This window comes from Copadichromis virginalis, linkage group LG3, assembly GCF_057382275.1.
Source record: "Copadichromis virginalis isolate Kocher_CV1m ecotype Utaka linkage group LG3, C_Virginalis_male_GT1.1, whole genome shotgun sequence".
In the NCBI taxonomy this organism is placed as follows: domain Eukaryota; kingdom Metazoa; phylum Chordata; class Actinopteri; order Cichliformes; family Cichlidae; genus Copadichromis; species Copadichromis virginalis.
The window spans coordinates 62,481,008-62,498,369 of NC_140620.1; the positions used below are offsets into that span (position 1 = coordinate 62,481,008).

General features: G+C 46.0%; 1 protein-coding gene across 1 annotated transcript; it reads left to right on the forward strand.

Moving 5' to 3' along the window:
* Nucleotides 1-8,680: 8,680 nt before the first annotated feature.
* Nucleotides 8,681-16,709, forward strand: LOC146716516 (protein NLRC3-like). The gene is made up of 5 exons (XM_085452536.1): nucleotides 8,681-9,228; nucleotides 11,039-11,115; nucleotides 11,232-13,086; nucleotides 14,597-14,773; nucleotides 16,514-16,709. The coding sequence occupies exons 1-5, from the start codon at nucleotides 9,119-9,121 to the stop codon at nucleotides 16,707-16,709; spliced, it is 2,415 nt and encodes an 804-aa protein (XP_085308662.1). The 5' UTR covers nucleotides 8,681-9,118.
* Nucleotides 16,710-17,362: the final 653 nt, after the last annotated feature.

Below are 17,362 nucleotides of genomic sequence, written 5' to 3' on the forward strand. Positions count from 1 at the left end.
ACAGAGCTCCAAAGGTCCTGGATCTTGTGCCGGCCCCGGGTGCTATGATCTCGAAGATACACCAGCTGACCGACCTTTAAAGGAACAGGGTGGACTCTCTGGTCATGCCGTTCCTTACGGCGGTCAGCGGCCAGCGACAACCGTGCCCGAGCTCCCTCAAAAGCCACCATTAACCTGGCTTGGTGCTCGGCCACCCAGTCCTGTACCTCTCCAGGCACTGGGTCCTGAACGCGGCCTAGAAGGAAATCAATAGGCAGCCTAGGATCCCTGCCAAACATCAAGAGAAACGGTGACTCTCCGGTGCCCTGATGTGGCGTGCTATTATAGCAAAAGAGCACATGCGGTAAGCATGCAGCCCAGTCGCGTTTCTGAGATGATGGCAGAGTCCGGAGGAGGTTATGGAGGGTTCGGTTAAACCGTTCGCACTGCCCATTACCCGCTGGGTGGTAAGGGGTTGTACGGGACTTGGCTACCCGATACAATTCGCATAACTGTTGCATCACCAAACTCTCAAAATTTCTACCCTGGTCAGAGTGGAGGCGGCTTGGAACGCCAAACTTAAAAAACCACTCTGTTAACAGGGCCTGGGCCACAGTAGAGGCCCGCTGGTCCCGGGTAGGGACTGCAACAGTGTATTTGCTAAAAACGTCAGTCATAACCAAAACGTTTTCAACTCCACTACGGGAAGGTTCCAACACCGTGAAGTCTATGGCCAGGATTTCATTTGGCCTAGACGCCAACAGGTGACCCATATAACTATGAGGCCCCAACCCTGAGTCCTTTGCAACCTGACAGCGTTCACAACGCTGAACCCATTGCTTGATGTCAGAGGACATCCCGGGCCAATAGCAACGCTGCCTGACCAGTTCAGTGGTGCGCTCAATACCTTGGTGCCCATGGTCCTGGTGCAGCTGCCTCAAGGTCTCAGGCTTCAGAGCCTCTGGGAGAACAAGTTGGAGGGCTTCCTCACCTCCACCTGGACGCAAAATACGGCGATAAAGGATGCCATCCTTCTCCACCAGACGATCCCACTGACGCAGCAGAACCATAACTGGTTTGGGGAGCTGATTCCTTTCCTCCGAAGAGGGCAGGGTGTGCCTCCTCCAGTGTACCAAGAAATCCTTGAGGAGGGGGTCAGCCTCCTGCAAAGCACGAATATCCTCCAGGGAGTGAGATGGAAAGGCCCCAATCTCCAACTGAGTAACGGAGGGCAAAACGGCTGGACACTGAGCCTGCCGAAGTGAAGTCGGGACACAAGTCCCAGGCAACACACCCTCGGCCAAGCTGGAGCTCGTCTCATACTGTCGAGAGAGAGCATCAGCATTCCTGTTACTGCGGCCTGAGCGATACTTGATCTCAAAATCGAATGCCGCCAGCTGGGAGGCCCACCTCTGCTCGGTGGCACCCAGCTTAGCTGAAGAGAGGTAACTGAGTGGATTGTTATCGGTGTAAACCACACACTTCTGCCCCAGCAGGTACTCCCGGAACTTCTCGGCCATGGCCCACTTGAGTGCAAGAAACTCCAGCTTCATGGAGCTGTAATTGTCCATATTGCGCTCATGTGGCCGAAGACCTCGACTAGCATAAGCCACTGGCCTAACGACACCTTCTACATCTTGGGAGAGAACTGCACCTAAACCACTGTGGCTGGCGTCAATCTCCAAGATAAATGGGCGCGTAAAGTCAGCATATGCTAGCACAGGTGCAGACACAAGCTTTGCTTTCAGGGCCTCAAAGCTCTCCTCACACTGAGGGGTCCAAAGAGCACTCAAACTCTGTCCCGAGCCCTTCTTTGTCTTTGTGCCAGCCGATTTAGCCACCACTTGATGCAGGGGAGCCGCCAATGCGGCAAACCCCTCCACAAAGCGCCGGTAATAGCTGGCGAAACCCAAAAAGGATCGCAACTCTGACACGGAACGAGGACACTGCCATTTGGCTACTGCGTCAACCTTGGCTGGATCGGTCGAGACACCCTCACAGGAGATTACATGGCCCAAGTAGTTAACCTTCTGCTGGAAAAAGGCACACTTTTCTAACTTAGCCTTGAGCCCCTGTTGCTGCAGCCTTGCCATCACCATCTCTAGCCGTTGCAGGTGCTGAGAGACAGACGAGGAGAACACAATGATGTCGTCTAGGTACAGCAGTAATGACTGGCACTGCTGATCCCCGAACATCCTCTGCATTAGGCGCTGAAAGGTACCAGGAGCATTGCACAGCCCGAATGGCATACGATTCCACTCGAACAGGCCAAACGGCGTGCAAAAAGCGGTCTTGGGCTTATCCTGCTCAGAAACTGGCACCTGGTTGTACCCGCTGGCCAGGTCGATGGTAGAAAACCAGCGTGCGCCAGCTAGGGCATCCAGACTTTCCTCGATGCGAGGTAAGGGGAAGGCGTCCTTCCTTGTTTTGCTATTCAGCAAACGATAGTCAACGCACAGCCGGAGGCTTCCATCCTTCTTGCGGACCAACACGATGGGAGAGGCATAAGGGCTGCTACTTTCCCTAATTACCTGGGCCTCCAGTAGCTGGTTGATATGAGCCCTGACAGCCTCATAATCAGAAGGAGGAATTCGCCTGTACCTCTGCCGGACAGGTGCGTCATCGAGTAGCGGTATGTCGTGCGAAATGAGGTTTGTGCAGCCCAAGTCTCCCTCATAAGTGGAGAAAACAGAGCGGTACTTCCGCAAAAGTAACCGTACCTCGTGTTGCTCTGACTCAGCGAGAGCAGACAGGTCAATCGTATCCACCATCTCTTGAGCAGGGCTGCTGGTTGTATGGGAGGAAACGGTAACGGGAAAAGAGTGTTCCTCGCTAACACCGGCAGGGAGGCTAACAACAGTAGCTTTGCTTATCACTCCCAAACGGGTCCGCGGGTGGAGAACAGCTTCCGCTGTCCCTACATTGGTGACTGGGATGTAGGCAACGCCCTTATCCACCTGAACCAAACATGGAGAGGCCAGCAACCCAACTGGCAACCCGGACTCAGAAGGTTCAAAAAGCACAGCCTGACCTGACAACTGCTGAGAACAAGTAGTGGCCACCAGCTGCATAACACCACCAGGTATCCGCACGGCCCGCGGGCCCTGTACCTTAACGGTACCGACAGGGTCCTCTGGGGCTTGGGCTGCAGACTGGTGACACTGATGTAAGGCCTCCAAAACTGGTCTCGGTGCCTGTGACACAGAAGGAGAATGAAACAAGGAGCCACCGAAAGCCCCAAACAGTTCTTGATAACAGCGGCGGATTACGTTCATTCCTAAGATGCCAGGGACAGAGGGCGTAGCCCCAGGAGGGTCCTTCACTATAAGGATTCCACAAGAGGGCATTTCCTTGCCACACAGGAGTACACTGAGCTCCAAATAGCCAATGTAAGGGATGGCAAGCCCATTGGCAGCCCGAAGCTGTAGCCAATGACATGACTGAAGGCGTTCTTGTCCCCAAGGGGCAAAATGTGCCAAAAAGAAACTTTCTGTGATGGTGGAAACCATGGACCCAGTATCCACCAAACAAGGGACAGTTACCCCACTAATAAGCACATCCATCTTTGGACACGATGAAATTAGCCTGCCAATCCTATCTTTCTGTGAGCCAGTGAACTCCCCACCTGAACTGTGACTCTGCAGCACAGATGGCGTTAGTTTTCCGACTGGGTAGCGGGAAGATGATTGCCAACTGCGGCGTAAGGAGGGCCTGAATCAGAACCTGCTCTAGGGCGGCGTGAAGCCCGCTCCCCAGTGCACTCCCTAGCAAAGTGTCCTGGCTGCTGACACCGGCGACAAATCACCGAGCCAGCCCGTGAAGGCCGAACACTTCTTCGGGGGTTCTGTAAAGAAGCCACTGTCTCAGTGAGCTGATTTAACTGCTCTTGTTGGCGCTTTAGGAGTTCCTTTAGCTCACGCCACTCTGACTCGGGTGTACCAACAGGAGCGAACCTAGGGCTAGTGTGCACTCCACACTGAAAACCATATGCCGATGGTTGAGAATAGCCACGGTCGCGAACACCGCCTGAAAACCCTTCTCTTTCCCATCTAATTGCTTCCCCGCGCACCTCTAACAAGGTGGCAGTGGGCACACGGCGAACGTATTGTTTAAGCTCTCTGCGGAGACCACTATCAACAACATGTTCTACAAATTGGTCTCGGAGTAGCACCTCTGCGTTACGCATACCATCAGGTGCACTTTGTTTTACTTGCTCCATCAGAGCCATTAGCGCTAAGGAAAACTCCTGCAAAGTCTCTTCCTCCCGTTGTCTCCTCGAAAAGAAAGCCTGCTGCAGAGTGACATAGGACTGCGCATTGCCATACAGTTCCTTTAAAATGGTCAACACCCGAGCAGGATCCCCTCGCTCTAAATTAGGGCGAAATTTGATCTCCTCCCTTGCTTCTCCCTCTAAATGGTCAAAAATAAAGAAAGCTTGATCAGCAACAGACAGGTGCCGGGCCCGCATGCATGCTTGAACCTCTTCGACCCATTCAGCTATATTGATGCCTGTTCTACCATTGAACATGGGACATTTACGGTCCCTAGGCACCACCACCAGACGCTCTGTAACGGCGGCCTGGCTACCAACATTTGGTATGCAACCAGCTGGTACGAAAGAGGACGACGCGGCCCCGCCACCAGACTCGAGCACAGCGCCCCCATCCCGGCGCAATTGCTCATTATCTGCCCTTAACTGCGCTACCAAGTCTCTAAGTTGCTGCAATTCTTCCTCCATAATAAATTTTGACCCCAAAAAAAGAGAAAATTAAATCAGCAAGGTGCTAAAATCCTATTACTCTTCCTTCTACCTGGATACTGCTGTCTTGTCTATAATCACACTCTAAAACAAATAGAGCCTTCAAACAGGTGAACTAGACTCGTTGCAAAAAAATAAAACAATTTACAAAACCAAACATCTACCTCAAACGTGCATCCTGTCGACAACGCCAAGTATGTGACCAAGTGGTCGGCGGGGTTATGAACAAAATAAATAAACTTGACAACGCCACCTAGGGGAATTACACCCCCAGGAAATATATTTAAGAAAAATAAATAAAAGGAATAAAAGACCGCACAGATTCAAGGATGCACACTGAGGCAGGTTGGCTTCCAATATTAAAACAGTTTTATTTATAGAAATAAATAAAATATTATAAATAATATTTTATAAATAAAATATTAAAAGTCAAGATGTAGCGTCATTATTGACAGTGTCCTACAGTAAAAATAAACAATCGTGGAACTTGGACTTACCAGCAGCCGTGGAACCAAAAGAAAATCACACCAAAAGAATCACTGCAGACCACCCAGTGCTGTACAAAAGAAAGTGTGAAAACGACCCACCACCTGAGGTCCCAGGGCCACTGGCTCGTCCTCCTTCACTGAAATAAAACACAGAAAAGTATGTTAAAAGAATAAAAGGACACTGAGCGTCAGGCTCGCTACAAATCATAAAAAGACTAAAACACACTTTAATAACTTTAATAAAAGAAATCACACACACACACACACACACACACACACACACACGGGAAAGGCTTATTCCCCACGGGTCAAACTACCACTCGTGCTGGTAATAATTATTCTCAGGCGTAGGCCGGTCTGGCTCCCCACCGGCTGAGACCGGCCACCCAGGCGATTTAGAGTCCCAGCACGACACTCGGGCAGAGAATCACTTCAGCCCGATCACAGAAGTGTGGGTACGAGCAACAGTCCAGGGTAAAATAGAACACCAGGCGAACCCAAAAAAAGGTAAGCCTACTTAATAAAAACAAGATAAGACAAAACAAGACAAGACAGCAGACTCCACCAAGGAGGAGTTCACAACAGCAACTGAGAAGGCAGTCCACTCTTCCAATTTAGGTTGGACACTTTACCATGGAGAGGTGAGTACAGCAGTGAACCCTGAAACAGATAAGTGTAACCTTAAACTCTTATAGCTATGAATGCTAATAAAAGTAGTTCTAACAGCTTACCCCAGGACCGGAGGCACTATACTCTCATTGGTGGAGATACCACGAACACCTCTCTCCGCAATTGCAGAATTAAACAGACTGCTGCGCTACAACAGGCCGGAAAAGGATATTAACACCAATTCCAGTATTCGGAGGGAATCCAAGGTTAAGCGAGAGCATACCTGTAGCTGTCGTATAATCGGCTCTTGCTGATCAGTCCGTCGCAGTACGCCAGCATTTACTGCTGTATCGTACCAGAAGCTCGGGAGGAATTAATCCAATAAGACATCGGCTTAGCTTTATACAGGCTAGCGCCACCCTGCAATCAATGTGCAGGTGGGTTCCCAATTAACCCGATCACCTGATACAAGGAGCGAGTGCAGTGGAAAGAGCGAGGGTGGTAGAGCGAGCGAGAGAGAGAGAGAATGAGAGAAGAAAAACAACGGAAGGCGAGTAGCCCATCTGGCTACACAAACACTGCAATTTTCAAACTGCACGATTGGCTCGCAGTTGGTAGGTCACGATGCAGGTCTCACACTATACCGCCCGATGCTCTGATGCGACCTGAGTGCGCACACTGTGCCTCCATATAATGAAGGTTATAACAGAAAATCTGTCGCTCTCTCTCTCTGTCTTTCTCTCACACAGACACACCACCACCATCAACTTTGCTAAATTGCTAATGAAAAACATGATCAGGCAGCTGTGATTGAGCAGCATGTAAATCCAACTATTTTCACGGTTGTTGTGGTCGTGATAATTTTGTGAGGCCACATCGAAAAGGCTCGGATGAGCTTTCCAAAGTTCTACAAGTTGTGCCTCCATCGCTTGTGTCCAGATCACACGCTGCACTACCGTGCTGCTCCGTCTTTTTCACCAACGTTTACGTGTTTGCGTGTGAGCAGTGTGAGCGGCTGTGGCGACACGCTCACGAGCGAGCAATGTTTGTTCCCCTCAGAGAAAGAAAAAAAAAGGCTGCAAAAGTACAGGGAGGAATGGGAAAAGGAAAACACCTGGCTGGAAAAGTGCACGATAACACCTATAAAGCACACTGCACTGTGTGCCGGTGCACTTTTTCCATAGGCAGCTTCTAGTGGTGGGCACATGAAGAACATGAGGGACGTGAAAGCTCGGGGAACCCTTAACCAATTTTTTGTCCACCAGGCCACGGCAGAAACAGATATGGTATGTAAACACTGTCTCTTTTTTTAAACCCTCTGGTTAAGGTTAATATGGGCATGTGCAGTGAATATCAGCGCTATGTGGCCAGAAGTGTGATAATATAATTTATTTTGTGTAATAAACAACTGCAAGGATAGATGATTACAACAAATAGATGACTAATACATAAAAGTAATACATGAATAATGATGATGAGTTATGATGCGTACTCAAGCGGGTTTACAAACGGGAGCAAAAGCTGAAATAATGCCTCTACTGAAGCCAATTGTACTAAATGCACTAAATGTGCACTGTTACAAGAATATTTTTCTTTCTATTGTTTTCTATTAATTTATATAATTTTAAGTTAAGCAGGGCAGAGTTCTTTTAAAGAAAGATTTACTTATATTCTCAAAAGTTAAGCATGACAGGCTTCTGCTTAAGAAAGAGACCTGTTTTACTGTGTTAATGTTGTCATTTTGAGCTAAAAATAAATGGCTAAATGATTTTCATGTGTTCATGTCACAAAGAATATGCATCTGCTTAAATCAAATTCAAGTCAAATGGTTAAAAAATAATTTCACACACAAAAAAAGAGCTAAAAAATGCACCACACTGGGAAGGGTGAAGACAACTGGGTCGCCCGGCCCTGGCCACGAGGTGTCCCTTATTTATTTCTCATGGAGTTGGCAACCCTATGTTTACATGATCGAAATATCTTGAACACAAACACAAACAAACAAAGAGGAAGACCGCACCGGAAGGAAACAACTACAAGTCCCAGCATCCTCTGTGTTTAGGGAGCAGCAGTGAAAGTGAAAGTATTGAGCCTCCGTTCAGAGCAGCAGGAGGAGGAAGGTGGAGGTGAGGCAGGTGAGTGTTAACATGAATATGTTTCTTGTTATGACATAAAATAATTCCACGCTGTTCGTGTCTGTGGGTGAAATGTGAGGCCGGTCGGCTCCTCTGAGCGCTGGTTTCCTGTAAGTAGAGAGGAAGTGAGTTTAGCTGAGCCTCCGTTTAGTGTGAGAGAGCAGGAGGAGAGTGAGAGCTGTGCTGAGGCAGGGTGAGTGTTAACACCGCTCTGACATTACTGTGTCTCTGTGGCGGGAACAACAGGCTCCGTCAGTGGAGGCAAAAATAATCAGACTTTGGTTTTTCAAAGGAAACAACTTTACGTCGGAAGTTCCCGCACGCTCATTGGATAACGATGTGTCAATCTCGAGCTATTAGCCAATGAGCGTGCGGATTCACAGAAAGCCCCGCCTTTATCACGGGACTTTAAAAACTACAATGGCGACAGAAACTCCGTGAGTGGAGTTCAGGGTGACGTTATGAAACTTAGACGTTTGAGCCACTTCCTGCTCTCAGTCCCAGCGTCCTGATCACCGAGGTTTCTGTTGCTCTGATATCTGATATTGATTATATTGGTAAACAGGCTGTAGCATAAACATCAGGTCTGTTCTGAAAACTGTCTTTATTTTTTCAAAGTAAGGGAATATCTGTGGTCTGATACCGCGGGCTCATGGGCTAAGGACTTGGATTCAGTAGTCAAGCGCAGATGATTGTGTTGTTTCTTATAAAGGCTTGTGTGTGTGTGCCTTCCTGTGTGTGTCCTTGTGTCAGTGGAACTGAATCAGTGTGTTAGAGAAAGTGCTCCTCTGCTGTGCCGTCATCGTGTGGATGCTTCTTTTAAAGTTGGAACTCATGTTTTTATGATCTGCTTCATTTCATTGAACCTTTATTTCTAACCATGAAGTCCCTTTGAGGTTACAGCCTCCTGGTTAGGTTTAGGCTGTTATTGTGCTTCAGGCTGAAATATGAGGAGTAAGGAGTGGGGCTGGTTAGCCCTCATGACCCTCACCATAACACATACGTCACAGGACAGTGTTTACCACAGAAACTCCATGAAATGATCAATGAGAACTTTAGAAACCCGTCAGTGTGATGCTTCCAGTACAACAGCACCTCTGAGTGTGTGTGTTTGCCTCTCAGACTAACTCCACCCTGACATCAAGAAGATGGAGGAAGAGGATGGAGCAGGATCTGCAGCATCCAGCTGTTTGTCTGTGAGGAGTGACCGGTCCAAAGACATACCTCTAAACTTCAGTAATGAACCTGCAGCAACAATGTAAGAGAGCTGCTGACTCATTTATTCAGTGTAAATAATGATTTTTGATGCAATGGGAGAAGAAAAATGACAAAAACAGTTTTAAAAATAAGGATTAAAATATTACAAACTATGTTTTTGAGTTTCCTGATGTAGCACAAAAATATATGAACATAACTGTATATAGGACAGATATTTACGGTTCTTTTAGGCAGCACCAAAAAACAAAAAGACTATTTTAAGCTGTCTGAGGTAGTGAGTCAACATGTCACACTGGGTCAAAGGTCAGGGAGTAAAAGTGTGTTTTAAAGGAGGTTTAAAAGCAGCGAGTGAAGGAGCCTGTCGAGGTAAATCGTTCCATAACTGATCAAATTCAGTTGGTGGACCTCTGTGTGAAATCAAGCATCTGGTTCACAGAGAGGATAACCCTCACATGGGCTGTACAACATTATATAGGGAGACAAAAACAGAGATTATCGTAGCCATCGCTCTCTCGCATGGACGTGGCAGTCTTGCTGTCTGCTGCGAATCCTCCCCGTACCTCCGTGACCTCGTCTGGTATCTGCTCCCTCCTCTGTAAGAGACAGTAAAGGAAAACACGTCTCTGCCTAGTCTTGAAAATCTAATCTTATCATCCATTGTTCTTCTAGGGCCTCTTCTTCTTGTGGCCTCAGCTAACTGCTAATATTTAAATGGCTAACATTAACATGTGTGCCAGCCAGGTTCACATTTATGATGAACTATGATTAATTAACTGATGTTGAAACTGGAGCTTTACTGACCTCTGAAATTCCTCCTAAAGTGTTATTCAGTGTTGTGACAGTCAGCTGCTTCAGCTGCTGCTGGGATGGGCTGTGGCAAAGAGAACAGAGAAAATCCAAATCAGAGTTTTTCTCTGAATTAAAAGGAAACAACAATATATTCTACATGGTGAAACTGATGGTTTCTGGTGTTTGGGTCTGTTTTTCTGTATTTATGCAGATAAAGTGTAAACTCAGATGAATTATACCATCAAATGTTAAAGGAAAATATCAGGATGAGTGTCTGTGAGCTGAGAAGGACGTGAAGCGAGCAGTTTATCCCAGAGCTGAAGCTGCTCTGTGTGCAGAGATGAGCTCAGATTCCTGCTGTGATTGATCAACAGTCACAGAAATGTAGACTTGTAGTTATTACTGCAGTATGGTCACAGCAGATACTGATAAACATGTATTATGAGGATGGATGATCAAGTTTCTCACTCTCTCCTTTAAATCTCAGTTTTTTCTTCTTCACAGTTTATCTGTTAATTTATTAATGAATAACACTGAAAGAGTTTCTGTTATATTTCCCCTTGAACGTCAGCTTATTAGGGCGGCATTAGGAAATAGCCCCCCTCCAAAGAATGAATAAATGAATGATGATAATAATAAAATGATTAAAAAGCAGAGCTCAGAGTGGTAGAATGGTCAAACATGGATCCACGGGTGGTTCAACTGCATTTGGTGACGTGACTAAAGCAAATCTTTCAAATAATCCCACCATCAACGGGATGTTGTCTCCTTTACTACGGTTACTTTACTTGGTCACCGTGTGAATTTCTTTGAAATGAACCAAATTCTTTTATTTGTCGGTTGTTGCATATTTAACCTCTACAGTCAGGAAAGGAGGAGATGAGGCCTCAACAATGTTGGGTTGTAGCTGTGCTTCAGGTTAGAGTGAGTGTCCATGGAATAAATGTAAGTCAGTGAACTGGAAACATGACTGTGTTCAAACTTTGTTTTCCTTTTTATAATGAGTCTAATCAAAGGTGGACAGAAGTATCTCCACTGTGACTTTTCTGTGTCACCATCAGAGCTTCTGCACAGTGTGGAGAAAGATCCAGGACCACAGCTGGACTGCAGACAGCCAGTCAGAGCAGCTGTGTACAAAGTAAGACTGAACATCTGTCTGCTGATGGACTCATTTCTGAAAACTGGACTTCTTGTGTTGTTCAGACATTGAAGAGTTTTCTTTCTCTTTAGTCTCATTGTTTTTCTTTCTTTCAGCAGATGTTGGTCTGCAGGAGGTTTTAGATGAACATAAGATCAGTCTGAGGAGGAGATGTGAACGTGTGACTGAAGGAAGTGATGAAACAGGAAGTAGAACCCTCCTCAACAGGATCTACACTGAGCTCTACATCACAGAGGGACAGAGTGAAGAGGTTCATACCCAACATGAGGTGAGGCAGCTGGAGACAGCTTCCAAGATGGACGCCCTCCATGACGCTCCAATCAGGTGCCAGGACATCTTTAAAGCCTTACCTGACCAACAGAGACCCATCAGAGTGGTTCTGACCAACGGCGTGGCTGGTGTTGGAAAAACCTTCTCAGTGCAGAAGTTCACTCTGGACTGGGCAGAGGGCTTGGAGAACCAACATGTCAGTGTGGTGGTTCTGCTTTCATTCAGGGAGCTGAACCTGATCAGAGATGAGCAGTACAGTCTTCTGGAGCTGCTCCATGTTTTCCATCCAACATTACAGAAGGTCACAGCAGAGAAGCTGGCTGTCTCTCAGCTTTTGTTCATCTTTGACGGCTTGGATGAAAGCAGACTTTCATTGGATTTCACCAACAGGAAGCTGCTGTCTGATGTCACACAGAAGTCATCAGTCAGCCAGCTGCTGACAAACCTCATCCAGGGGAATCTGCTTCCCTCGGCTCTCGTCTGGATAACTTCCCGACCCGCAGCAGCCAATCAGATCCCTCCTACATGTGTTGACAGGCTAACAGAAGTACGAGGCTTCACTGACGCCCAGAAGGAGGAGTACTTCAGGAGGAGATTCAGTGATGAAGAGCTGTCCAGCAGAATCATCTCCCACATGAAGACATCCAGGAACCTCCACATCATGTGTAGTATCCCAGTCTTCTGCTGGATCACTGCTACAGTTCTGGAGCACATGTTGACTACAGAGCAGAGAGGAGAGCTGCCCAAGACCCTGACTGACATGTACTCACACTTCCTGCTGGTTCAGACAAAGAGGAAGAAGAACAAGTACCATGAGGGACATGAGACGAGTCCACAGGAGCTGACGGAGGCTGACAGGGAAGTTCTTCTGAAGCTGGGGAGGCTGGCGTTTGAACATCTGGAGAAAGGAAACATCATGTTCTACCAAGAAGACCTGGAGCAGTGTGGTCTGGATGTGACAGAGGCCTCGGTGTACTCAGGAGTTTGTACAGAGATCTTCAAAAGAGAGTGTGTGATCTTCCAGAAACCAGTCTACTGCTTTGTTCATCTGAGCATTCAGGAGTTTCTGGCTGCTGTCTACATGTTCCACTGTCACACCAACAGGAAGACAAAGGTGCTGAAGAACTTTTTGGGAAAAAAATACAACGAGTCCTCTCTGAAGATGTTTCTAAAATCAGAATCTTTCACCAGTCTTTTTGATAACAAAGATCTCCAATCACTTGATGTATTTCTAAGCAGAGCCATGGAGAAATCCCTCCAGAGTAAAAATGGCCACCTGGACCTGTTTGTTCGCTTCCTTCATGGCCTCTGTCTGGAGTCCAACCAGAGACTCTTAGTAGGTCTGCTGGGTCAGACAGAGATCAGTCCAGGAACCATCCAGAGAGTCATCAACAACCTGAAGGAGATGAACAGTGATGAAATCTCTCCTGACAGAAGCATCAACATCTTCCACTGTCTGATGGAGATGAACGACCTCTCAGTACATCAGGAGATCCAAGAGTTCCTGAAGTCAGAGAACAGATCAAAGAAGGAACTCTCTGAGATCCAGTGCTCAGCTCTGGCCTTCATGCTGCAGATGTCAGAGGAGGTTCTGGATGAGTTGGACCTGCAGAAGTACAAAACATCAGAGCAGGGACAACAGAGACTGATTCCAGCTGTGAGGAACTGCAGAAAGGCTGGGTGAGTCCAGATGTGATCATTAACATCATTGATCAGTGTAGGTTAGTAGTTTAATGTTGAAAATAAAATCAGATTGTAACCACAAAGTGTTTGTGTCCGTACGCTGCAACCTTCCACACCATTCCTTTATTGTACAGACTCAGCAGGAGCTCCATGGATCCCAAATCCAAGAGTGGAGAACAGATTTGAAGTGTGTCACATCCATGCAGTCACAGCTGTTTCCACCATGTTTCCACTGATATTAATCCTGTTCAATGACACGTTTCATATCAGTGAATATGTTCTTTAGGACGTCCACTGACATGTTTAAGTGTCCTGCTGGAAATCACTCAAATCATCCATGAAATCCATGAAAAATTCTTTTAGTGTTTCTAACTTCACCCTCTGTCCTCTCTCTCTCTCCATCCTCCTCACTGCTTCTTTCACTGATAATCACACAAACATCGTATTCAGCTACAAAATAACACAATAATATCATCTGATGATCATTATTATAAGAGCAGGATCCATATTTGATATCAGAGTAACACACTGCTTGGTTATGTGCAGTCATCATCAGTGACTGTGGGTCAAACAGAAGCTCTCTGATTGGTTGCTGACCTTGGTCACCTGTCCACTCTCACCTGTTTGTGTTTGCTCTCTCTTTGCTGTCTCCATCCTCTCTCTCCTTTCTCTCCCTCTCTGTCTTTGTACGTCACTCAGGTCCAATGGAAACAGTGACATTTACAAACCAATCAAAGACAAACTGATCCATGTCAGGTTATAACAATATTCAAAGTGAATACAGGCTGCTGCTGGACACAGACAGGTAACATCATTTTGACTTGCTGTCACCTGGATCTGGACTCATAAACACTGAAGCCCTGAACAGGAATACAAATCATTTTCTGCCAACTAGCGACACACCAGCAGATAATGGCTCAGAAAGCTAAAATGAGCCAATCATTTCTGTGTTTAGTTCCCCTGAAATCAGATGTGATATCAGCAGCTCTGAGTTCATTCATCATTATTGTCCAGTGATGAGATTTCTGCTCCGTTTGGTAACAGTCAGCAGGTTTTTCCTGCGTGTGGACGTGAACAGTCGTACCTGACAGCAGGTAGCAAACAGAGATCATCTTTCCAGCTGGAACTCTTCACTGAGCTGAACTCATTCAAAATGTTCTGGAGTCAAAACAGGAAACCGTCCAAATGTGTGTCTTCACTCTGACTCTGGATCAGATCTCAGTGACAGACTGTGGACATTATGGAAGCCTAAATGTGACACCATCTTCCTCCTTCATCTGCAGATTAAAGCCAAACAAAGATTCTCGTTAAAAGTCTGCAGGTCTGAGAGAGACTCAATCGTTGTGTCATGTCAAACACAGTAAGAGGAGCTGAAGCACAGATGTGAAGAGCAGATTCATCAGATTATGACCTCACTCTGTTTTGTCTTCATATACATTCAGTCTCTGTTTATAATGCAGATTTTCTGCTTTTATAATAACACATTTTATATTTTCTATCATCACAGACTGACTCACTGTGGACTCTCAGAGACTCACTGTGAAGTTGTGGCCTCAGCTCTGAAGTCCAACCCCTCCCATCTGACACAGCTGGACATGAGTGGAAACTACAACCTGCAGGATTCAGCAGTGAAGCTTCTGTGTGCTGGACTGGAGAGTCCAAACTGTCGACTGGAGACTCTGAGGTGAGTTCACTGACTGCGGCTGTTGTTGTTTTTCTATATTTCAGGTCTTTGATGTTTGAAACTTTCTTTAGTTCCTAAATGTTCAGGATGTGTCTGAAGACAAATGTGAAGAAGTTTGAGTGCTTTCAGAAATGTTGTCTTTCCAAACGACTGAACAACAGTTTTTCCTTTTGGCTCCAAACAGAAGTGACAGACTTGAGCAGGGTTCATTTAAAGGCTGACAGAAGTGGAGTGGTGACGGGGAGATGTTTGACAGGACAGTGTTTCAGCCTCCACAGGTTCATGTTGTGCTCCATCAGTCAGTGAAGATGAAGTCAGTGCTGATGAGGCTGTAGAGTGTGTGAGGGATGTGAATGAGGATGATGAAGATCTGATGATAGCAGATAAAAACAGGCTGCAGAGACTTTGAGCCATACAGGGCACACAGTGTGTGTACAGAACAGCTGAAATCATTATGGAGGCCTCACTGGAATATGGAAGCATCACAGTACAGCTTCAGTGAAGCTTTAAAGTCTCTGATATGAGATGAGAAATGAAGCAGCCAGAGCTTTTTCATGAGTGGAAATCCACTGTGACTGTGAAATGCTGCTACAGCCTCCAGATTAGCCAGCAGCTCATCCTGCTCAACATTTCCTCACCAACTTTAATGGAAGTGTGATGTTTTCAGCTGGAGTGATGGTCAGGGTGGCCTCCCTCTCCTCTTCTTCTCCTCTTCCTCTTTCATTTGTAAAGCCACTTCTGCTGCTTTCATTCATTTGGAAGTCCTGTAGCTGAGTTTGGGAGAGACTAACAGCCTCGGCAGCAGAGGGGAGAAAGGCTGTAACACCACCACTTTACTCTGTTCTACCTGTCACATCATTTTATCAGGAAACAAATATGCTCATGTTTTTACTATGTTTGTCTTGAAGATGTAAGAAGATCACATGGTGCTTTTTATTATTGTGTTGGTTTGTTTGCTGTCTCTTGGATGGAGCCCAGCTGTGCGTGGCCCCTGGGCCTGTGGTCAGAGTGTGTGCTGGATAATCCGGCCCAGGATGAGGCCAAACTGACATGGGATGAAATGTCTGTCACATAATTGAGCTTAGTGTAGTTTCATTTCTGCACAATTTAAAAACAACCAAAACTTTGTTCTGTCTTTTCTATGTTATACTGTAGACTTTCTTTGATACTGTGTCCAAAAGGAGCAGCTTTTACTTTGAAGGGGAGGCGTCTCTGTTTCCTCTTCAGGTTGGATGATGGAAGCAAATGAGTGTGTGATGTTCTTTCAGTGTTGCACTTTGTAGACGCTCCCTGAGCACTGGTCTCACAGCCAGCTGCACATAGAGACCAGTGTTGTTAGTCCAGGTCAGAAGATGACTTGTTGGAATGAAAATGAGCTTGTAGTTTGTCTGCTTTAATAATGTGACTGGAAAAAGGTGTTGGACTTCAAATATGTCCATTTCTTTCACACTTCACCTTTAAAAGTGAAGCCTTGTGGTTCCTGGAAGGAAAAACACGACTTTTTCAAGTCTTTGTCCTGTTTTTATGAGAAATGTACGACTTTAATGTGAAACATTCAGAGTTTTTTCTCTTGTTGTGTTTGTTTGAAGCTGCTTCCTGTTGGCTTCAGCTGTTTGGAGTTTCCATTTTCTAAACTTCTACATTCTGAACCTTCTTCAGCTCTGAACAGATGATGAAACACTGAATGATTTCAAGCTCACACTTTGTCTAATAAACTTACATCTTTCATTCTTTATACAGATTGATGGACTGTGGTTTGTCAGAGATCAGCTGTGATTATCTGGCAGCAGCACTGAAGTCCAACCCCTCCCATCTGAGACAGCTGGAGCTGAGCTGGAACAACAAGCTGCAGGATTCAGGAGTGAAGCATCTGTGTGGTTTCCTGGAGAGTCCAGGATGTGGACTTGAAACTCTGAGGTCAGTCAGCATGTTTTAGTTGTGCTGAGATGAATATGATGTGAAAGTTGTGCTGACACTAAACTGCAGACATCAGGCTGATATTATACTGATCCACACTGAGGATCTTCATGGTAAAGTCTGTTTTCTTCTTCTCTGGTTTAGTCCATTGACTGCAGCAGAACAATGTTCACATTTCAAACCTTCAAAGAAGAAGAAAAATCCTCCACTGGATAATTCACTGTGAAACTCTCCAACTCTTCATTCCACCTTAAAGTCTGTCTGACACTGAAATCCAAAGCAAAATGTGCGTTTGCTTTACAGACAGCAGTCCAACACAAACATACACATATCATCCAAAACACAGTCCAACATCCAAATCTCCTCCACTGCCAGCATGAATGATGGGAAAGAGAAGGAGGAACACTCTGACATTCAGGGTTAGAATGAGTTTCATGAAGCAGACTGTGAAGATCAAAGCTGCATTAGAAAGCTTACATGAATGAATGAGTGGACAGAAGTGGACAGAGATCATCTGAAGCACTTCAAAGGCTTTAAATCAGCACATTTCTCTTTATTCTTTATCAACTCTGTTAGTTTCTCTCAGTTTTCTGTGGAATGAAGCTAACAGCAGGCTAATAAGATGCTGACCAATAGGTTTCTATTAAAGGTTGTAATTTGTATATGAAAAAG

Bases quoted from the DNA above. Each gene is read 5' to 3' on its own strand.
- LOC146716516 (XM_085452536.1), top strand. From the start codon at position 9,119: ATGGAGGAAGAGGATGGAGCAGGATCTGCAGCATCCAGCTGTTTGTCT. The intron at 9,229-11,038 runs GTAAGAGAGCTG...TGTCACCATCAG, and splicing joins AATGAACCTGCAGCAACAAT to AGCTTCTGCACAGTGTGGAG. The intron at 11,116-11,231 runs GTAAGACTGAAC...TCTTTCTTTCAG, and splicing joins TCAGAGCAGCTGTGTACAAA to CAGATGTTGGTCTGCAGGAG.